The 22465-nt window shown below is 49.4% G+C and overlaps 1 protein-coding gene across 9 annotated transcripts in view; it reads right to left on the bottom strand.

Annotated features, from left to right (window-relative positions):
• The window catches only part of lama2 (laminin, alpha 2), a 77829-nt gene that overhangs the window by 7554 nt on the left and 47810 nt on the right, over positions 1-22465 (bottom strand). For 7 of the 9 annotated variants that reach the window (XM_084699329.1, XM_084699331.1, XM_084699330.1 and 4 more), the window contains 27 exons: positions 19970-20113; positions 18795-18971; positions 18414-18599; positions 18050-18168; positions 17728-17845; positions 16883-17017; positions 15799-15923; positions 15477-15563; positions 15104-15297; positions 13030-13172; positions 12342-12440; positions 11304-11415; positions 9076-9238; positions 8255-8465; positions 7914-8030; positions 7615-7778; positions 7271-7409; positions 5928-6030; positions 5307-5423; positions 4799-4981; positions 3178-3332; positions 2608-2751; positions 1569-1702; positions 1080-1239; positions 820-944; positions 414-576; positions 95-239 (listed from right to left, as the gene is read on the bottom strand). In XM_084699329.1, coding sequence (XP_084555455.1) covers positions 95-239; positions 414-576; positions 820-944; positions 1080-1239; positions 1569-1702; positions 2608-2751; positions 3178-3332; positions 4799-4981; positions 5307-5423; positions 5928-6030; positions 7271-7409; positions 7615-7778; positions 7914-8030; positions 8255-8465; positions 9076-9238; positions 11304-11415; positions 12342-12440; positions 13030-13172; positions 15104-15297; positions 15477-15563; positions 15799-15923; positions 16883-17017; positions 17728-17845; positions 18050-18168; positions 18414-18599; positions 18795-18971; positions 19970-20113 — 3862 coding nt within the window. The remainder of the gene's footprint in view (positions 1-94; positions 240-413; positions 577-819; positions 945-1079; positions 1240-1568; positions 1703-2607; positions 2752-3177; positions 3333-4798; positions 4982-5306; positions 5424-5927; positions 6031-7270; positions 7410-7614; positions 7779-7913; positions 8031-8254; positions 8466-9075; positions 9239-11303; positions 11416-12341; positions 12441-13029; positions 13173-15103; positions 15298-15476; positions 15564-15798; positions 15924-16882; positions 17018-17727; positions 17846-18049; positions 18169-18413; positions 18600-18794; positions 18972-19969; positions 20114-22465) is intronic. The other 2 variants (XM_084699332.1, XM_084699335.1) reach the window with 1 other exon arrangement.

The raw sequence follows: 22465 nt of genomic DNA, 5'->3' as shown, positions 1-22465 counted from the left end.
ACATGACCTCTCATGAGCATACACATACTGTGTTTTGTACACAAATATTTGACTAATGACATCGTAAGTGTGTGTGTGTGTGTGTGGTCAGTACCTTGCTTCTTGTTGCGGGCCATGGTGAGGGACTTCCAGCGTCCATCGTTGTGTTTCTTAGAGCTGCTGGCAGAGCCCGTACCAGAGCCCAGATCATAACTGACCTTCAACCTCCCATCCACCAGCTCTGCACTCATGAAGTCCTTCTACAGAAGGGCGAAGGGGTGAGGAAGAGAGGGGGGGGTGGAGGGGGGAGGAGGAAAGGAGGATTCGAGTCAGAGAGGAGAGGAGAGTGAGGACTGGAGGTGGAGCTGATTTGACATACATTGAAACATACTGAAAACAAGGATTCCGTTTGTGTGTGTGTGTCAGCAGATTACCATGTCCTTGGTAGCGAGATACATCAGCAGGGAGTTGGAGGAGAAAGTGCGGAACTTGAACATCACCGTGGAGATGTTGGGGTTCCACCTGGTGGGGCGGCTGACTGCAGCGTAGCCCTCCCCATCAAACTGGACCATACCCTCTGTGTCTGTGGGCTGGGGACTGCACACACACACACACACACACACAGACACACACACCTTTAGGTTTGAGGGCAGGGCTTCACAATTGTCCTTCAAGAGATGAATCCCCCCTCTCCTCTTCTCTCCTCTCTTTTCTTCTCCTCCCCTTCTTCTGCTCTCCTCTCCCACGTTCCTGTCCTCCCCCTCCTCTCCGACACATCTCTCCTCGCCAGCCTTCTCCTCTCCTCTCTGTTCCTCTCCCATCCTCCTCTTCTCCCCTCACCTGACCACACAGCCCTTGCAGTCCCCTTCTCTCTCTCTGTAGTTCCAGAGGCCGATGGGCTTGTTGTCCAGGTAGGTCTCCCCCATACAGCCTGAGAAGGTGGTGGTCTTCACCGCATCTGCTTTCTACAAAACACACAAACACACACACACACACACACAAATACACACACAGGTTTGTCATTAGGAGGGGCCAGTCAGTACAGTTGTGTCAGGGGCTGTTGGCAGCAGACACAGCTTGAGTCCTGCAGGTGTGTTTACCTTGACAGAGCCCAGAAGTCCTCCTACAAACAGGTAGGCCTTCTGATCCACGTCCAGGATGGTGAACTTCTCAGGAGCGTTGGCGCTGCGGGGGGTGGGCAGGATGCCTGCTCTGGTGCCCTCCAGGGCCTGCACCTTGATGGTGCCATTCAGCCCGTTCCTGACCAGTCGGAGAGAAGCTTGGGAGTGAGTGAAACATGTCTGTGGTTGTGAGTGAGTGTGTGGGTTTGTGAGAGAGGGTGTGTGTGGGTTTGTGAGTGAGGGTGTGTGTGGGTTTGTGAGTGAGGGTGTGTGTGGGTTTGTGAGAGAGGGTGTGTGTGGGTTTGTGAGTGAGGGTGTGTGTGGGTTTGTGAGTGAGGGTGTGTGTGGGTTTGTGAGTGAGGGTGTGTGTGGGTTTGTGAGAGAGGGTGTGTGTGGGTTTGTGAGTGAGGGTGTGTGTGGGTTTGTGAGTGAGGGTGTGTGTGGGTTTGTGAGAGAGGGTCCATGTACCGGGAGGCTTCTATGCGATGCCAGTTGCCGTCGTTAATATTGAGGTCAGGATACTCAACCCTCCCGACCCCTGACCCCACATCCCACAGGAAGTTCACCTTCCCCTTCCTCATCTCTACAGCTAGGAAGTCAACCTGGAGAGAAAAGACAAGTGGAGAGGAGAGGAGAGAGGAGGGGAGGGCAGGCGAGAGGAGGGGAGGGCAGGCGAGGAGAGAGGAGGGGAGGGCAGGCGAGAATGGAGAAGGTTTATAGCTTCACTTGTCTTCAGTGATTGGAGAGCAGAGTAGGAGCTAACTTTTCATTCCTGCACTCAGGCTCTTCAGGCAGACAGGAACCAGGCAGACAGGAACCAGGCAGACAGAACAACAGGCAGGAAAAGTGCCTCATGGGAAATGAGCCACCAAAATGTCCAGTTTGAACTGCAGGCTAATTGCTGTGGTCGCTGTTCTGTACATGGGATATGATCACACACACACACACACACACACACACACACACACACACACACACACACACACACACACACACACACACCTCCAGGGGATCATAGAGCAGACTAATAAGCTAGTGATTCAGTGTGACGGAAAACTGATGAGTGTGTGTATGTGTGTGTAAATGTGTGTGTGTGTTTTTACGTGTGTGTGTGTCTAAGTGTGTGTGTGTGGCATGTGAAAGAGCACAACTACAGTGATCCTGGATTAATTGGACATTTTCCGACTCTGCAAACTAACTCTGATAAATGATAGTAATATGGAACAACTCTCTTACATTGCAACTGACTGCAACCGGATGCCCAGGGACACCACTTAGTTAAGATTTACTGAGATAGTTGTGTGTTTACACATACAAACACACACACGCACACACATATACTAGATGCTTTTTTGGTCCACCAATTACATTAATGGTAAAGTAATTTACAGTAAAGTGTAAACTGTTACAGACATTACCGATAGTCTAACACACCTTATCACATCACCCATCACCCTAATAGAACATCACACCCACACAAACACACACAGACACACACAGTTCTTACATATTGAGCACTGCCCAGATAGAAGAGCAGGTTATCAGGGGTGGTGGTCTTGACGTTGAGGATGATGGTGTTGTAGCGGCCCTTCTTGATGTCAGGTCGGTAGGCACGGATACAGTCTCCACCAGACGACACAGACACCTTGATCTGAGAGAGCAGATGAAAGAGGGGGAGGGGGTCAAACCATGATGCACAACCACAGTACGAAGAGAAGGGTAGAAAGAGGAATAATGTGTAGCATGGAGGATTGGGAAGGAAGGAAGGAGACAGTCCTACAGTATAAAAGAGAGATTGGGATGAGGGTGATGTTGATAGAGTGAGAGAGAGGGGGAGAGAAGGGATGAGGGTGATGTTGATAGAGTGAGAGAGAGGGGGAGAGAAGGGGATGAGGGTGATGTTGATAGAGTGAGAGAGAGGGGGAGAGAAGGGATGAGGGTGATGTTGATAGAGTGAGAGAGAGGGAGACAGAAGGGGATGAGGGTGATGTTGATAGAGTGAGAGAGAGGGGGAGAGAAGGGGATGAGGGTGATGTTGATAGAGTGAGAGAGAGGGGGATGATGAGGACTGTCTTACAGAGTTGGCTTGTTTCCTGGCCTGGTTGATCAGCTCCTTGATCTGAGAGATGTTCTTCTTCAGGTTGTCCTGCAGCTCTCTGATTGGCTTTAACTTCTCCAGCAGCCTATCAGCTTCATCCTCCAGGTCCTTGACCTTTGCCCCTGCAGCATGGACTGGTGGACAGACAGACAGACAGACATACATACAGAAAGGACAGACAGACAAGTAGAGAGACGTGTAAACATACGTGTATTGAGACAAACAGACAGGTAGGCAGACAGGTATAGAGACAGACAGGTATAGAGACAGACAAAACAAAGACAGACATGTATAGAGACAGGCAGACAGATAGGCATAGAGACAGACAGGTAGAGAGAAAGAGGACAGGGGTCAGGTACAGCATCAGGTTGTTCTCTCCAGAGTACAGTACGAGCACGTCTGTTAGACAGCAGAGAGATGAGACTGTCGGAATAACTCAATCAGCAGCGTTAGAGCTGTGAAGGCAGAAAGCTGTTAGCAGAGATGAGGTAAGGAGACAGCATCCATGATTACACCACAGTAGTGCCGCTGAAGCATACATTACACTAACAAGCTTAAAGGAACTGCAGCGCTGGATGTGAAGGAAGAGGAAGAGGAGGGAAGAATAGGAGAGCAGGGGAGAGGAGGGGGAGGAGATGGAAAGGAGGGAGAGGTGAAAGAGAGATGAAAGAGAGAAGACAAAGAGGGGAGAAGGAGAGACCAGTGCAGAAAGAAATGGTGCGAGTAGGGGAGAAGAGGGTAGAGAGTAAGGAGAGAGGAGAGAGAGGAAGGAGAATGGAGAAAGTGGAGGGGGAGAGAGTAGGGGAGATAAGACACTCCACAGGGATGGACAGCAGAAGACTGCAGTCCAAAGAATCCATGCAGTAGGGATGTTGACCTAACATAGCTCTGATGGTAGTTTCATGTTTATATTATGCTAAATGTGCTGCTCAAGTTACATTAAAATATTGTAATCTAATGTACTGTAAATTTCCTGTAGACTGACTGATGTTATGTAAAGGAATGTTTGAGGAAAGTATGTTGTAAATATTTTCGAAAACGTGCAGAGCAGCTCAGGACCTGCCGAAGATCGTCATAGTGACTGATGATAAAGGTTGTCATAGTGACTGATGACAAAGGTCGTCACAGTGACAGATGGTGAAGGTTGTCATAGTGACAGATTGTGAAGGTTGTCATAGTGACAGGCGAAGTAACAAAAGGCATACATACTGATGGCTGTTGGGTACAAAAAGAAACAAAAAACACAAAGGAGAGACAGGAATACACGGGTGAGGATGGATTCACAGAGCGTCAATGTAAAACAAAACATTACGCCAGCCAATGGAACAAGATCTTACTGTTCCTGCGGTATAGCATTGTCAATGAATGCCTACCCACATTTATGGATTGCCAATAAGAAGATATTTAATTGTTCCTGCAGTAAAGCATTACCAATGACTGCCCACTCACAATAAATATAATTAAGGATAGCCAATGAGAAGAGATGTTACTTTTCCCATACTAAAACAGTGCTAAATCTAGCTCTAAGTGTCCCTGGATGCTACAGTACAATCGAGTAACGCTAATTGTCGGGAGCCGTAGTCAGTGAGAGCCTTCTTACTGTTCTTCTCCGGGTCCTGGATCATGTTGTTGGCTGTGTTGACGTGGTCCTGCAGCTGGCTGTAGTTCCTCTGCAGCCCCAGCAGCCCCAGGTTCAGGTCCTTCAGACGCTCCAGGACATCGATGGCCGTGTCGTTGGCCTCCCCCGCCTTCACCTTGGTGGCCTGGAGCTTAGCGGCCGTGTCTACAACATGCAAAGACACACAGACAAAATACTGATAAGCTGAATCAGGTTCTCGTGAGTGTGTGTTTGTGTGTATGCGTGTATGTGTTGGTGTGATAGTGTTGTCTTAGATCAATAAAGTGAACACAACAAGGTGAGAGGCCACGTGTTCTTTCAAACTCAACCTGACACACATCAATACTGCAAGGCTCTGGTTATACACACATATGCTCACACACACACATGCTCACACCCACACACCTACACATACTGTACACACTTAATCACACACACCCACATAACGTTCACACACGCAGCAGGGTGTGGGAGTTTTAGCAGTGCTTACCGGAAGGTAAGGCGTTGAGTTTGTCCATGGTCTGGTTAAGAGCCTTCACAAGGTCTTTGTTCTTCTGGCCTGCAGCCTTCAATCTTGCCTGCATGCTACCCACACTGTCAACATTCTCTGGAAAACACACACACAGACACACATACAGTAGATAGTAAGCCAACATTCCCTCTTCTCCATCACAGGGCAAGAGAGAGAGAGAGAGAGAGGGAAATGGAGAAAGGGGGGGGGAGAGAAAGGGGGGTAGCTATACCTTTCAACACCAGCCAACAGGGCTCAGCTGGTGGGTTTGATAGAAACAGAAAAGATTAGAGAGAGAGAGAGAGAGAGAGAGTGAAGTGACTGAGTCTGACTGAAAGAAAGAGACAGAGAAAGAGACAGAGAGAGACAGACAAAGAGACAGACAGACAGACAGAGAGAGAGAGAGAGAGAGAGAGAGAGAGAGAGAGAGAGAGAGAGAGAGAGAGAGAGAGAGAGAGAGACAGAGACAGAGAGAGAGAGAGAGAGAGAGAGAGAGAGAGAGAGAGAGAGAGAGAGATGCAGAGAGAGAGAGAGAGAGAGAGACAGAGACAGAGAGACAGAGAGACAGAGAGAGAGAGAAACAGGGGACCATTCCTGTACCTTTTACATCGTTCTCCAGTTCCTTGGCTTGTTTCCACAAAGTGTTGCTGTTCTGAACTGAGTTCTTGGCGTTCTCCTTCAGAGAACCTTTAGGGCCGGAGGCCTGCACAACAGCAGGGAGGGCTTGGAGTCACAACAATGGATTAGACACACACACACACGCACACACATCCACCATCTAAACATGCACTGCCTTAATGAAATAGCTGGAGGAATCAAGAGAAAATGGAACATTGTCTGTTTAAGACATGCAGTCTGGATCAGAGGGGTGTGTGTTTCAGTTCTGTGGGGTATGTGTGTCAGCTTTGTGGGGTGTGTATGTCAGTACTGCCGGAGGGTGGTCAGCACTGCGGGGGGGGGGGGGGGTCAGTAGTGTGCTGGTGTGTGTGTCAGTACTGTGGGGGGGGGGTCAGTAGTGTGCTGGTGTGTGTGTCAGTACTGGGGGGGTGTCAGTAGTGTGCTGGTGTGTGTGTCAGTACTGGGGGGGGGGGTCAGTAGTGTGCTGGTGTGTGTGTCAGTACTGGGGGGGGGGTCAGTAGTGTGCTGGTGTGTGTGTCAGTACTGGGGGGTGTGTCAGTAGTGTGCTGGTGTGTGTGTCAGTACTGGGGGGTGTGTCAGTAGTGTGCTGGTGTGTGTGTCAGTAGTGTGCTGGTGTGTGTGTCAGTACTGGGGTCTGCATGCTGCTCTCCAAGGTGTTTGATGTACAGTCAGCCTCTGGCAGTGTCAGAGCTGGAGAGGAGAGGTGCTGGATTATGCATCATGTCCTCCCTGCTAACTTAGTATGAAAGAGAACAGCGTGTTCAAAGAACTCTCTCTTTCTCTCTCCCTCCATCCATCAAATAAGAGGAAGAGGGGGAGCAGGAAGAAGACTAGAGCGAGAGGAGATGAGGTGGTGGAGGGAGGGAGGGATGGACTGAGGGAGGGTGGAAGTGGGCGACAGAAGAGGAAAGGCAAGAGATGGGGGGATGGAGCAGGTGAGAGAAAAGAGAAGTGAGGGACTGGGGGACAGAGGTACGGAAGGATGGAGGAATGGATGGAGGGAGCAGGTGAGTGCCTGGTGAGGTGAAGGACGGGGGTGGAGGGATGGGGGGATGGAGGGATGGAGGAACCTTGCTGGAGGAGGTGTAGAGAATAGAGAGACAGGAGTGGGACTTTGATCTGTCAGCCGTGACTAATGGAACTGAGGACAGGAACACTAAGGTTTCAACAGGCAATCTCTGCTGCACAGCCCTCTGGAGTGTGTGTGAGAGTGTGCACTTGTGTCTACTCCTTCAGGTGTGTGTGTGTGTATTCTTGCTGGTGTGTTTGTGTGAACTTCTACTAGTGTGTGTGTGTGTGTCTACCAGCTGAAGGGCCTCAGTGGCGCGGGCTCGTGCCAGCTTGGCCTCCCTCTCTGCCTCATCTATGGAGTCCTTGATGTTGCTGTAGGCCTTGAAGGCTGCCGTAGCGTTGAACGACAGATTCTTTGCTTCAGCCAGGATGCTGCGAGGAGAGAGGAGGAGAAAAGCAGAGGGGGGAAAGGAAGAGAGGAGAGGGATGGCGAGGGAGGAGAAGAGGAGGAGAAGAAGAGAGGAGAAGGCGATGGGATTAGAGGAGAGGATTTGGGCATGCACGCGTGTGTTTAAGTGCATCTCTAGAGGTTTCCAGGAAAAGCCTGTGGGACGACTGACTCTGTATGTGTGTGTACCTGTCCAGGATGGCTGAAGACTCATTGAGCTGGCCAGCGTGGTGTTCAGCCCGCTGCAGTAGAGAGTTGAGACTGTTGTCGTCCAGGGCCTTGCTGAGGTGACTGACCCGGTAGTCTAGACGGTCATGCAGAGGCCCCAACTCCCCCTCCATCTTCTCCAGGTCCTATGGGGGGGGGGGGGGGAATTCTGTGTTTCTGTGTGGAGATTCTAAAACTCTCATGGTCTTTGTGGAGGCTGAACCACAACGGTGTAATGTGTGTGTGTGTGTGTGTGCAGGTTCAAGAAGGGTCTCCGGTACCTCAATCTCCTTGTTGATGTTGTCGGACAGCAAGTTGGCATCAGCTAAGACACGTTCTCCATCTGCTAGAACCTCCTCTGTTTCTTTCTTCACAAAGCTCACAGCATCCCTCTTCCTCTGCTCAGAAGAACAGGCACAGTCTCAGCAAACCTGGCAACCTCTGAATCTCTACCAATCTGGCAACCCAAACATTCCAACTCCACAGAGCATGTCTTCCTGTACATCTTGAAGTTTGTTAAAAGTATGTCCGTGTGTATTTGAGAAAGCGTGTTTGTGTCGTTTTGAATGTGGATGTGTTTGTGCGTCTGTGTGATACAGTATTTCTGTGTGTCGAAGCTGACCTCCAGGGTGGTGAGGTTGGCCTGGTTCTGCTTGGTCAATGCCCCAGCCAGCCTGCTCTTCCCCTGGGCCTCAGTGATCAGGGCCTGGGCCTCCTCCAGCTGGGCCTGGTGGTCCCCAAGCTTCCCCGTCACCTCCTCCTTCAGGTCCTCAGTCGCCTGGTGGGGGTCGCCAAACACACGCTTCACCCTCTGATACAGAGACTCTGCTAGCCTGGGGGACAGGGGGCGGGGGGCGAGGGAGGAAGGGAGAAATGGTAAGGCGGAAAGAGAGCGGGATAAGAGAGAGAGGGTATAAACAAAGAGAGGGAGGGAGAGAAAGGGGGGGGGAGGAGACGGGGGCAGTGAATCACAGAGAGAAGAAGGGAGGGAGGGGGAGGAGGAAGAAAGGGAGAGAGAGGCAAGGAAGGAAGACGAGAGAGTACAATCAAAATTGGAGAACAAAAATGTCAAGACAGAAATTAGCGACCCGTTTTCTGCTCTCTGTCTGATGGGGTACCAGAGTAGCATAGTGGCCACTAGGTGTCTCTCTAGGTCTCCATCAGCCAGCCCGCAGCTCATCAAAGGAGGGACACACATTTTTCGTCCCCCATCTATCCACCTGTTCTAACCTCCCTACCACTGGACTCCAGTCTTCTCCTTCTCTCTGCCTCTCTCTGCTCCTAGGCCTCTCTCCTCCTCTCCCTCTTCTCCTCCTCTAGACCTACTCTCCCTCTCTCCTCCTCACCCTCTCCTCTCTTGAAATCCTCTCCTACGCCTGCTTTCATTTGACACAGTAACCAGTATCAAATCTGTGTGTGTGTGTGTGTCTCTCTTCTCCTCACCCCAGCTCCTCTTCAGCGAGATTCTTCTTGCCTCCCAGCTGGCGTGCTCTGAGCTCGGCTAGCATAGTCTGGATCTCCTGGTTCATCTGGGTCAGACTCTTCTCTGGTGTGCCGTCACGTCTGCTCAGGGTGTCGTTCAGGTCCCGTGCCTTGTCCTGCAGAGCTGCACATGCACACACAAACACATACACAAACACACACACACACACACAGAATGTAGTGAAGGTGAAAATGGTTATTGTATTGTCCTTTTCTAGCCTTATGTATTGTAACCCTGGCACACGAGCAGACCCAGTCAGGGGCTTGGGGCCTGGGGCTTCACTGCTGTGCTGTCAAACATGATGCAAAACTGTTAAATCTACATGAACATGCTCTCGCCCTTACTCTCATCTCTCTTTATCCCTATCTCTCTCTCTCCTTTCCTCTCATCTCTCTCTCTCTCTTTCTCTCTCTGTCTCTCTCTCACACTCAAACAGCCACAAGGTCCAGTCCTGGTTCATTTCATCTTGACTGTCCTCTCCTGTCATGTTTAGCTCCAGGGCTGAGTGTGTGTCTGTGTTTGTGTGTGTGATACGTGTCTCCTCTCATTGAAACTGTCTGTGTTGTGATCTATCAGCGATGGGAGTGTGACTTGTCCAGAGGGCAGTGTGAGGGGATCTGAGGTGTGTGTATGTGGAAAGAGAGATTGTGTATGTGTGTGTGTGTATGTGCGTGTGTTTTAGACAAATCTCACGTCCTGCCCACCTGCTCACCTGCCCATGGCACAACACAACCTGCTACCATCAGCAAAAACCGACTATGCTGGCATGTGTATGTGTGCTCATCACTGTGTGTGTGTGTGTGTGTGCATGTCGGTGTGCGTGTGTTTGCACTAAGCAGCAAGACAGGGAGAGAACAAAGAGCGAGGTAGAAATATGTCACTTTAATTTCTCCTATCCCCTTCACCTGCATCCTCCTTTTCACTCATTTCTCTTCCTCTCGCATCCATGCATCCACCTCTCTCTCTCACCTCTGTGACCATCTCTCACAAGGGGGATGAGTGTGTGTGTGTGTGTGTTTGCATACCCCAAGTAGGTGTCGTACTCCTACACACGCTCACATACGTTGAAATGTTCCGGAAAACAGAAACACTCTTGAATCCGCAGGCAAACACACACTTACACTCCCGACACACTCACACATACATGGACACTCTCTCTCTGTCTCTCTCTCTGTCTCTCTCTCTGTCTCTCTCTCTGTCTCTCTGTCTCTGTCTCTCTCTCTGTCTCTGTCTCTCTCTCTCTCTCTCTCTCTCTCTCTCTCTCTCTCTCTCTCTCTCTCTCTCTGTCTCTGTCTCTGTCTCTCTCTCTCTCTCTCTCTCTCTCTCTCTCTCTCTCTCTCTCTCTCTCTCTCTCTGGGCTCTTTCTTTCCTTTTCTACCCCTCTCATTTCTCTCCCTCTCCTTCTCGTCTCCCCCTTCCCCCCCGTTCTCCTGCCCTCTTCCTTCTTCTTGTTCTCCCTCCTCCCCGTCTTTTCTCTCCCCCCTCCTCTTCTTTTCCCCCACATTAGGGTGGTGTGTGTAAAACTAATCAATTTAAAAGCCGAGGAGCTCAGCTCCACTGTTGTAATTTGAATCTAAATCTCTATATTGAATCCTAATGAGAGGCTGTCTTCCCTGGCTGTCTTGGCTGCTCAGTAAACAGCTAATGTGATTCCGGAGACAGAGCATTCAGCTAGTATATACAGCTATTATAGCAGCCCAGCATAGCCCAGGATAATAGCATGGAAGGATTCACAGGTAATTAAACACTTAAACATGGATTGAATCATTTGATAGAGACTGGTTAACTAGCACAGCAGGCATTCAAACAACAACCTACTGTGCGTGTACGTGTGTGTGGTTTACTTTGTGTGTGTGTATTTGTTTGTGGTTCAGTACGTCTGTGAGCGTGTTTGAACTTGTGTGTGCCTTGATGCGGGTGTTGTGTGTGTCTTGCAAGTATATGTGTGCGTGTATGTATGTAAGGTTGTGTTCTCCAACCCTGATTAGCTCGACGTTTGTGTACATATGTTTGAGGGAGTGTGCGTGTGTTTGACAGAGAGAGACTGAGTAGGTCGTCCGACCCTGTCTAGCTGCAGTAGATGGTTGTATGTGTGTGTGTGTGTGTGTTGTGAGAGAGAGAGAGAGACAGAAACAGACAGACAGAGACAGAAAGCAAGAGAGTGTGTGTGCATGTGTGTGTTCTTTACCCTGGGCTCCCAGGAGTGTGTTGGTGATGAACTTCTTCAGCTCTTCAGCTCCCTTGTGGATCCTGTCTGCGTTATCCTCCGTCTGCTCACCATCTCCTGCTACTTTAGTGGTCTGAAGAAGCACACACACACACACACACATTGTCACAGACATGCACATGAACACATACAAACACAAAGCACCCATACACACAAAGACACTTCAACATTTCAAATCTCTCCAGTTTCATATATTCACAAGCTTTCTAGTCTTGAGCAGACCTCATGGTTCCATGGTGTGGACATAATATGCTGATTCTGCTGTTGATTCACAGTTTCACATCCCCGTGCTGACTGCTTAGGTGTGTTGTTAATTGCATATGGACCAGGAGGAGAATACTGGCAGTTGAGGTCACCTCAAGTCCTCAGAATTGAACTGGGGAATTATGATCTAATCCTTCAATGAGTGCCGTATCGATCAAAATGAACTAAATTGTGTCTAAATCTCTTAAACGACTGCAGGTTTGATACTGTCATGTATCTCCTACTCAGAGTGGAGCTGTGGGTGCCTACATCAGACAGCTCACCTCTCTCTGATGCAGGCATCAGACTCTGCTCATAACGCCTGGAAGTCAAGGGCCTGACACACACACAGATACACACATCGGTTTGCACGTACCTACGCATGCACACGGAACCACGCACATACAGACATGCATACACACACACAAACACCCACAGACACATAGGCACAAATACATAGCGACAAACAGAATGGCACAATGAAGCAGAATAAAGGAAGGCGTCAGAGACTTGAGGTGAGGTGAGCGAGGACTACAGAGAAATATGTCTGTAGAACCAAGCTGACTAAACGCACCCAGACGTCAGCCTTGTTCAACCTTCACACTCTTGAAAAGCTGTGTGTGTATTTGTGTGTTTGTTTGTGTGTGTGTCTGAGTGTCTGAGTCACACTCTCCTCCACTATACCCCCACCTCCCTCCCCCTACCATGATGATGACGCGCCCCCAACCTGCCCCTCCTCCTGCCCCCCACACCCACCCTGCTCAACAGCTCATCCATCTCGGTCACCAGGCTGCCCAGGTTACTGTCGGCCAGGAGCAGCAGCCTCTCCGGAGCTCTCTGGGGGGACAGCATGTGCTGGAGGGGGGGGAGAGAGAGATAGAGAGAGAAAGAGAGAGAAAGAGAGAGAAAGAGAGAGAGAGAGAGAGAGAGAGAGAGAAAGACAGAAAGAGAGAAAGAGAGAAAGAGAGAAAGAGAGAAAGAGAGAAAAAGAGAAAGAGAGAAAGAGAGAAAGAGATGGGAGAGAGGGAGGGAGGGAGAAGGGAGAAGTTAGAGTTTGGCACTCAGCCCAGGGGTCATATACTGTTTAAATCACCACATAAACCACAGCAATGTGTGTATGTGTGTGTATGTGTGTGTGTTTGAGCATCAGTGGTCTTTATCTAACTGTCCACCTCAGTGCTTCATCAGTCTGTTGCCAGCAGGGCCTCTGCCAATTCTCCTAACAGCCTGCTACCTGTCTCTCTACTTGTCCCCCTACCTGTCTCTCTACCTGTCTCTTGATCTGTTTCTCTGTCTACCTGTCACTGTCTACTTGTCCCTCTGTCTAACTGTCTCTCTACCTGTCACTCTGTCCAGCTGTCTCTGTCTGTCTGTCTGTCTGTCTGTCTCCATTTCTCTCCCTCCATGTGCGTTAGTGGTGTTACTGCTGTGTGTGTGCTTTTACCTTCAGTTCTTCAGTCATGTTCTCAAAGCGGTAGAGCACCTTGTACGGAGGTGGAAGGGGCGTGGTCAGGTTGACATTGTCCATGATGCGCAGGAGTCTGTCCATATCGCTGATCAGCACACCACTGCAGTCGTCATCACAGGCTGCAACACACAGGTTGGTTTTACTGTCCTAGTGAGGACTGAAAATGTACTCCAGTTCCAAATCGTCCTAACTCTAATCCCTGAGCTCCAACACTAAACTGAACCCTTAATGTAACTCTAACTCTAACAACAATTATAACCCAAACACTACACCCCCTAAAACTCCCTAAAAATAGCACTGTTTGTTCACAGCCCCAAGTTGTGAGGCCCAAGAAAATGTCCCAACAAGGTACCTTTTTCTTAGTTTACAATCCTTGTAGTTGAACTGGACCAGATACACACACACACACACTTAATAATCCCACACACATATGCACACACAAACACAACCAGATACACACAGTTAGTAACCAGCAGGCTGATGACTCCAATCCAAAGCATTAGAGATTGTGTACCCACTGGAGTGTGTGTGTCTGTGTGCGTGTGTTTGTGTGTCTGTGACAGTCTCTCTATGGAGCATTCCAGTCCTGAGGCAAGGACACCAGCTGAGGTTAGAGGTGAACCAGAGGGGCCTGTGTGTGTGTGTGTTAGGATGGGCAAAGGGAGGGGTATGTACAGTACAGTGCTGATGGAGGAGGTGATGGGGGAGGGGTTTCCCCCCCATCTCCTCCTCTCCCCAGGTTTTAGAACCCTGGAGTTTTCTAAGCTGGTTTGAGATTAAACAGCAGAGGAACACTAAGGGGGAGGGAGGGGGGTGACAACGGTGTGTGTGTGTGTGGGGGGGGGGTAACTGAAGCGTGAAATTCAACACAGAGTGTGAAACGGCTTTTGGCAGCCCATTATGAGTGTTCGACATGCCACCAGCAATGGAAAAGAAATTCTCACACAGTAACAAAGCACACTATCAAATCACACACAAACTATCAAACCGTGCACACACACACACACACAGTAAAAACCAACAGTTAAACCAACAACCCATGTGTGGATTTATTTGCCATGTCCTTAATATTTCTCTTCAATTTAATCTCCAGGAAAATTACAGGAGAAATTAAAATGTCTGAGCAAAAAATAGATGCTCTCCTTAATGGTCCAGCTGTTGATGGTAGTTAACTGGCAACACATGCATGCAAAACTACCAAACACACACACACACACACACGTACACGTAAACCCACCAACACACACACACACACACAGACATACACACAACCTCCAAACACATACACAAACTGATGAAACTTCAAGTACATATAGCTTGACCCTGCACAAAATCACACGATTAGAGATCAGCCAATCAGGTACCGTCCTCACATGTCTGGAGATAACCAATCACCTGAGAGCACAGGGGTTCTGATAGCGTGCGTCCTACGGGAACACTAGCATGGATGAGTCCCATTGATACACATCATTATAAATAAAAGATAAATAAATATAATAAACGTACAAATTATGAACAATTCAAAAACTTTTACTAAACACAAATGAAACCCTTCTGTTGTGTGAAGGGTTGAAAGCAGCACCATTTTAATAAAGAGTCATAATGTACCACTGCACGTTAACCACCAATGGCCTTCTGTAGCTTAACTTCTGTAGTTTAGCTTCTTTCTTTTCAATGAGATCATATTAGCTTCCTTGATCTCAAGGGGAACCAATCAATCACCAGGAGAAAGAGGCCGTTATTATCTCAGAAACAGTCTGAACACTGACACCAGCGGTTGATATTTACATTTAGTCATTTAGCAGACACTCTTATCCAGAGCGACTTGCAGAAAGTACAGGGACATTCCCCCCGCGGCAAGTAGGGTGAAGTGCCTTGCCCAAGGACACAACGTCAGTTGGCAAGGCCGGGAATCGATCTGGTAACCTTCAGATTACTAGCCCGGTGCCCTAACCGCTCAGTCATCTGATATGATGACTGATGATATGGTGCTCGATGAGTGTATGTATGCACTGTGAGTGTGTGTGTTAGTGGTACTAGGGTTACGTACACACGATGCCGGCAGGCCCACACACATGCTTCTCCATGCAGATCTCGCAGCTCCGCCCCCTGATGCCGGGACGACAGCGACACTGGCCACTGATTGGGTCGCACGGCTGTGGCCACGCCCCCCAGGGGTCACACTTACACTCCTCACACTTGCCACCGGGGGCACGCGGGTCACCGTGGTAACCTGTGGAGCACCTTGAAAAGAGAGGAAACCAGAGTTGAAGGATGGATGAAGGTTTAGTGTAGAATGGATGAAGGTTACGTGAAGGATGGAGGAAGGTTATGTGGTTGGATGAAAGTTAGTTGGAGGCTGGATGAAGGCTAGTTAGTTGGGGTGAGTTGGAGGACTGTGTTAGTGAGATGGATTGTCTTACCTCTCACAGTATTGTCCTGCATAGCCCTCTGGGCAGGATGTACACTGGTAGTCAGAGAGCCCCTTGGCCACACAGGTAGGGCTGAAACTGAGACAGAGCTGCTTCAGCACGCAGCAACACTCCAAACCCATTTACACTGACCAGCTCATCGTATAGGATCTGTTCAAGGTCACCTGTGGGAGGGTGTGTTTCACCGAGTGCAGCCTACGCTGTCGTACTCTGCATTATCATGCCCCAAATAGTCAAACCAACTGTTTGTTCTATTGAACTGACTGCTGAGTTGGTTTGGGGTTTAAAGTGTATGTTTGTTTTTGCATCTCACTTGTTCTCAGGGTTGGTGAGGGGGCAGGCACAGGGTTTGCAGTCGTCATGACGACCACGGACGATGCCATAGTAACCAGCAGAGCAGCGTTCACATCTGTCCCCCTCAGTGTTGTGTTGGCAGTTCTGATTGGACAGTACACACATCAGTCACAGCCTGGTTACTCACTCTCTGTGTACACACACAGCATTATGGAGGCATACACAACTCACACACACAAAAATGCGCAATGACACTGATACACATTTACCCACACACATTCAGTATACATACAGACATGCACACACAAGCACACATGCTGTTTGAGCAGAGCAGAGTGAGAGTTGGTGGTAGGAACTTCAATCAGAGAGACGTGTTGAATCAGTGAAGCCCGGCCCTCCCAGTTCCAATAACTTCCTGTGTACCTCAATTACACAAATTACACCCAACAAACTCATTTCACATTTTCAATTTGCCAGTGTGCTGAAATGCTAATGATATTGTTATTACCTTCCATGCAAATGAAGGGGGGATTGGTTTAACTCTAGGTTCACAGCCCCGAGACACAATAACCAGAATTAACTTGGAAAGGGGGAGAGGAGGGTGGAAGAAAGGGAGAGGAGGGGAGAGAAGAGGAGAGGGAGAGAGAGCAGAGGGGAGGGGAGAGGAGGAGAAGAACTGAGAGATATGAGGGGGGGGGGGCTGTTGGTGATCTTCTAAAACATTACTTTGTGAGGAAGAGAGAGAGTTAGAGGGGAGGAGAGGAGAGAGAGATTCATATATAAGACAGGTATATCCTGTACATGATCAAGGGAAGCTTGTTCTCAGAGGGGTTTAGAGAGTAGCTCTCTAATTAGACATGTGCACATGCATATACTCTCATTAGATACTGACCTGAGCTGCATTGGGCACTATGCCAGCCACGGCTGTGTGTGTGTGATAAGTCCCCCCCCCCCACACACACATCCCCCGCAGGCAAAATTACTGTATCGAAGCCTCTTCTTTTCCTCTAAGTAGGAGGTACAATACTCGTAAATGTAAGCCAACCTCCCCCCCCCCAGCCAACCCCCCCCCAACAATCCCCAACACCCCCCACAAGTCTTACCTGGCACACAGAGGTCTCAGGGTCACAGGAGTCACTGTGCTGGTTGCACTGGCACTGCACACAGCTCCCTATCCCTGCCCTGGAGGCCGGGCTGCCTGGACGCACAGACAGGCGGTAGAACCCTGATCCACACTCCTGGGAAACACACGCACACACACACACACATCGTTAAATGCTACCCCCCGACCACAGTTACCAAGGCAGAGCTATGCACACACGCACATCTTTAACTTCCCCAAACACACTTTTTCCAACAAACGCCATGGCAGAGCCCCGCACGAACACACACACACACGTTCGCATCCCCATCCACAGATAGACCATGCAAGCACGCACACACAAACACACACACACACACACACACACACATACACACAGACATTCCTCTGGAGTTCTAACAAGACACACTCACTCAGAATTAATCGGGTCAATTTTCTCCACCATCTGTTGAGACTAGCACGTTAAACGGCTGTTTAAAAATACTTTATTAACAGCAAGGCAGCTTCACATAACTGCCATCTGTCTGCCAAGCCAACACGCATACACACACACACTCTAAACCTCCCCGCTCTCACCACAAATGTTCTAGCACACACACACCATCACACACACACCTACACACACACACACACACACACACACACACACACACCTACACACATTTACATTTAAAAAAAGCCAACAAGGCAGTGACAGGATTCATGTGTGTGTGTTTCTAGCTAAAGTACCGTGCGTGTGTGTGAGTGTAACTGATGTAGCTCAGTTGTAGTACTGTGTGCGTGTATCTGGTGTGTAGCATAGCTGTAGCATTCAGTGTGTGTAATCTAGCTGCTGCAGTGCTGTACCTCACAGGAGAGGCCAGAGTAGCCCCGGGGGCAATCACACTTCTCTATCTGGAACGCTCGCTCACTCTCCACCGACATTCTGCCCTCTTCCGCCACCTCCAGGGAGATCTCAGAGATCCTGGGGAGAGGGGGGGAGAGCCAGGGTCAGAGAGGGTCAGAGACAAGGGGAGAGGGGGGAGAGTGGCTGGGACAGGGTTTCAGAGGGTGAGAGAGGGTGAGAGAGGGCCAGAGAGTCTGGAGGTGTGGAGAGAGGGTCAGGGCGGGTCAGTCAGGTAGAGCCATGACTCCCTGTGCCAGGCTGTGCTCTGCCAGGTCTCCAGACCTGCTGTGTGTCATGGTGCTGCCGTGGGAGGCCTTGATCAGCACGTAGTCCACCAAGAAGAGAACATCCATGAAGTCCTCCCGCGTCATGGCCTTCTGGTTCTCATGCTTCCACTCATGCTGAAAAACAAACCGCATGTTACAAAACCCACACATAGGAATCCCCTCACAACATAAACACTATACATGGGAAACAGCCATTCAGGTTTTAGCACACATGCATGGGAAACCAACGCATGAAAAATCCATCATAGACAGACTGGTTACAACATTGTATGTGTTTAAAACACACATACAAAATGTATTCATACATTTTACGATGCTTGAATCATACATTGGCATACAAGGCGGATTAAAATACTCACCTCAGTCATGTCAATCTCATGGCGAGTGAGTTGACCAATCTGGAGGCCTGGAACGTGGCGTGTCATCACCTTGTCCCTATTAGCCCCTCCCCTTATGATTACCTGGGGGGCGTAGGAGGCAGGGCCTGTCTCATCACGAGCCTCATAGTAGATGGCATACTTCAGCTTCCCTCCGTAAACTGTGATCTGCAGGAAGACAACAGCCAATCAAAATACTGATCCAAGGTGTCAGGTGCCAATGGCAAAACAATGACATTAGAACACTAGCCAATTACAGTGCTGAACTAGATAACCATAGCACCACAGCAGGTTTATATCTGGTGTTGGCTTAGAGCTGGTGTTAGCCTGCTAAGATGAAACCTGGCTAGGTTATTTACTGACCATGGAACCCTGGAACTGCTTGGGAAGCCTCCAGTAGTAGGGTTCGGCGAGGTCCTTTGTGACCAGGTCAGCGTGGGCCAGAATCTCCGGGTGCTGGAAGGTGACCCCGCGGCGCGTCTCCGCCTGGTTGCTCTTGTCCACCAGGGGGAGCTCCGTCTGCTCCGGCCTCAGAGTCAGCTACAGAGAGGGCTGTTATCATTACCTCAACAGGGGTGTGTGTGTGTGTGTGTGTGTGTGTGTGAGAGTGAGAGAGAGAGAGAGAGAGAGAGAAGGGTGAGCCACAAGGCATCACACAATCATTTATGGGTAAGATGTGTGTGTGTGTGTGTGTGTTTGTTCGTGTGTGGGTGTGTGTATGAGTGTGTGTGTAGGGTGTGTGTGTGTGTGTGTGTGAGTGTGTATGTCTTCTATTCTAAGTCCAAACCCACAGTAAATCATCAGAGAAGTTGTTGGCTTAGAGAAGGCCTGCTCCCACAGGCTCAACACTCAGCCACTCATGAAATTATACACAGACCTCATCACCTCATAGAAGGACTCGGATAGGCTGAGACAGAGGCCAAGAGGCGCTTGATTGGGCTAAATGCAGGAAGTCTGTAAGAGTGGTCTCATTGTTGACTGGCTCAGAGGCCCTGGTGCCTCTCTCAGATGTAAATACCCAGAAACACCCACGCCTGGGCTCAGTGAGGGAGCTTGGGGGCCTACTGTGTGAGTGTGTGTATGTGTGTGTGTGTGTGTGTACGTGTGTACGTGTGTACGCGTGTGCCCCTCACCTCTCTGTGCAATCTCACGACTCAGTGGCTCAGAGAAAATCTGCCTCTTTCCAATAAATGGAGGAGAGCATTCTCTCTCTCTCCCTCTCTTTCTCACATCTCCCCCTCTCTTTCTCTCCCTCCTTCTTTTTCTCACTCACTCTTAATTCCTTCCAGCAAACGGACTTTCTGTCAGTCCGTCGGCAGCCAGCCCAGTCGCCATGGTCACGGCCTGTATTATCAGTCGCTGCTGCTCTCTGACAGGAAGTGCTTATTAAAAGCAAACAGCTCTGGTACGATCCTACACCCTCAGTTTACTGTTACCCCACTATGCTCGGCTCAGAGTGTGTGTGTGTGGCAGAGTGTGTGTGTGTGTGTTAGAGTTGGTGTGCGCATGCATGCATGTGTTTGTTTGATTTGACTCACCCACATGCGTATGAGGCCCTGGGCCTCAGTGCAGGTTCTGGACAGGCCGTAGCAGTAGCACTGGCTGCACCCCAGGGGGTTCCTGGAACTCAAACCAAACGTCCCCTTCTTGCAGGTGTCACAACTCAGCCCCTCAACGTTGGGCTGCAGGGGGGAAACACACACACAGGTTCATGTACAGAGGGGGGTATGAACCTGGGACCTCTAGATCTGCATTTCATTCACTCCCATTCAAAATCTTGCCATCCATAACCCCTAACACTAACATGAGCTCAAACCCTAACCAAACACCCTGTACAAAGAAACCTAAAAATAGCACTTGAAGTTGAGGGGCCAAAGAAAATGTCAATGTTTTTGTACTTCAATATCTTTGGTCTTGTCATGTCCCCGGCCTAGGCCAGACCGGGTTTTAGTCTGTTCTTCCAGGTCCAGTCATTCATTCCACTTCTTCACTCCCTCCCGGTAACTCACCTCACCTGCGGCTCATTCCTTCATCAACACCACAGCTCTTAAACCCCAGATTGTCACCCACTACTCGCCAGTTTGTTGAATCACTGACCCCACGTCTGTATTCCTGGCTTTCCGTGGTTTTTGGACCTGACATTTGTTCTTGTTCTACCACCAGATCACTGCTTCCAGTCTTCCAGTCCTACCGTTACCCCGCTCCACCATCCAACAGCTACCCTCAACCGTCCTCGCCATCTCTCCCTCAATGAGTCGGGGCACATCTAGAATCTTGTGAGTCGTGCGTTTGGGTCCTCAGTACAGCCTTGACAGGTCTTACTACTGGTCCCCATAAGGGTAGTTAAACAAGACCACACACTTGCACACGCACTCGGTTAGTAGGGCAGTGGACACATGCAGTATCATCTACTAATCACCTGAGGAGATAAAACAACAAACCGTTTGAGTGAGAGTGAGTGTGTGTGTGTTTCAATAGGGTGCCTCTCTGTACATACTCTCTGTACATAGTATTGATCAAAGCACAGGGCTGACAGGTCACATGATCTAACAGGTGAGAGCTGCTGAGGAGGGGGGGCATATTAATGACATGTCAATGACGACAGTAACACATCTTAGTGTGTGTGTGTGCGATGTCACAAAGAGAATCGGATAAAGTTAGGCCCGGTGACAGCTATGATCATAGACCAGCAGAGCAAAGAAAAACAACATTCGCTCATGCTGTCTGATACTTCCTAGGTTAAAGCACAGCTGGAGGTACCTACACCCATCCCCCTCCTATCAATAAAAGATGCTGATTCGAGTCAAACCCAAAACACTTAAAGCTAACTCTTTTTTATTGCAAATAAACCCTATCTCTGGAAGACCATGCTGATAGTATATTACAATGTCTTTATGTACATTGAGTCCTCTTTCTTGGGCAGGGTTCCAGACTCTCTGAACCATCTGTGGGTCTGGCTGGGTGAAGTACAAACATGGCAGCTAACAACACTGAACTGTATTATGTCTCTCCAATAAAGAGGACAAAAAAAATATATATATTTTTTTTACGTGAGATTTTTATGATATATATATATGCTCTCCGTAGTGAAGGTTTCTGGTAGGGCAGAACATTTATTCAGCTGCTTCTTTGTGGTTAATAATACTAGTTACTGTATAACTCATCTGAGTTCCATCTGTGTGTATGTGTTTATGTGTGTGTGTGAGAGGGAGTGTGTGTGTGGTTCAGATCTAGGCTCCGCACAGTTAATGAGTGTTGTCACGTCTTGTCGTTGCCCTGCATGACAGCCTGTCACCATGTCACACACACAGGCCCTCTCTCGCTCGCTCGCTCGCTCTGTGCGCCCTCCCACACTCCACACTTATTTCTATCCTCCCCCCCACCACCCCACCCCACCCCCCACACACACAGACACCAACTATTAGAACCCTATAACACACACACACATCGTTTATTAAAACGGTATGACATGCACACACATATAGTACATACACACACACACACACAGACGCACACAGACAGAATGCCCATCTCTCACTCCCACACACTCTCTGGGATGGCAGGCAGGGTGGAAGTTGGCAAACTGGAAGAGTGGCAGACAGGGCGTGTAGGGAAACAGCCCACACACACACACACACACACACACACACACACACACACACACACACACACATGCACACTCTACCCTCTCCTCCACCAACATAGCAAACTATGACAAACACCCTCTCCTACCAACACTCTATGATTCAGTCAAGAGAGCAGACTGTTCACAGCTCCAGCCGCTAGTTAGACCAGCCTGACATTTAACCAGTCTGCCGTCTTGCTTCTGAAATACGTGTTGATTGGTGACTAAGAAGGAAGGCCAGTTAGACGATACAATCGCCCACGACACGATCTTGGAACTTCTTCAAGTACAACTGAGCTCAGAGACTGTGTGTTTCTATCATTAGATGTAGATGACGTGCATGTGGTCCAGGGATCTGACCCGGAGCACCTCTGTGGGGGTTCTCACAGCAGGTGGTGTTAGCGGCTCA

The sequence above is a fragment of the Hypomesus nipponensis genome, chromosome 6, assembly GCF_054491055.1.
Source record: "Hypomesus nipponensis isolate SF chromosome 6, ASM5449105v1, whole genome shotgun sequence".
NCBI classification, from domain to species: domain Eukaryota; kingdom Metazoa; phylum Chordata; class Actinopteri; order Osmeriformes; family Osmeridae; genus Hypomesus; species Hypomesus nipponensis.
The sequence above is the reverse complement of the archived record's forward strand: the minus strand, read 5'-3'. Positions and strand labels throughout refer to the sequence as shown.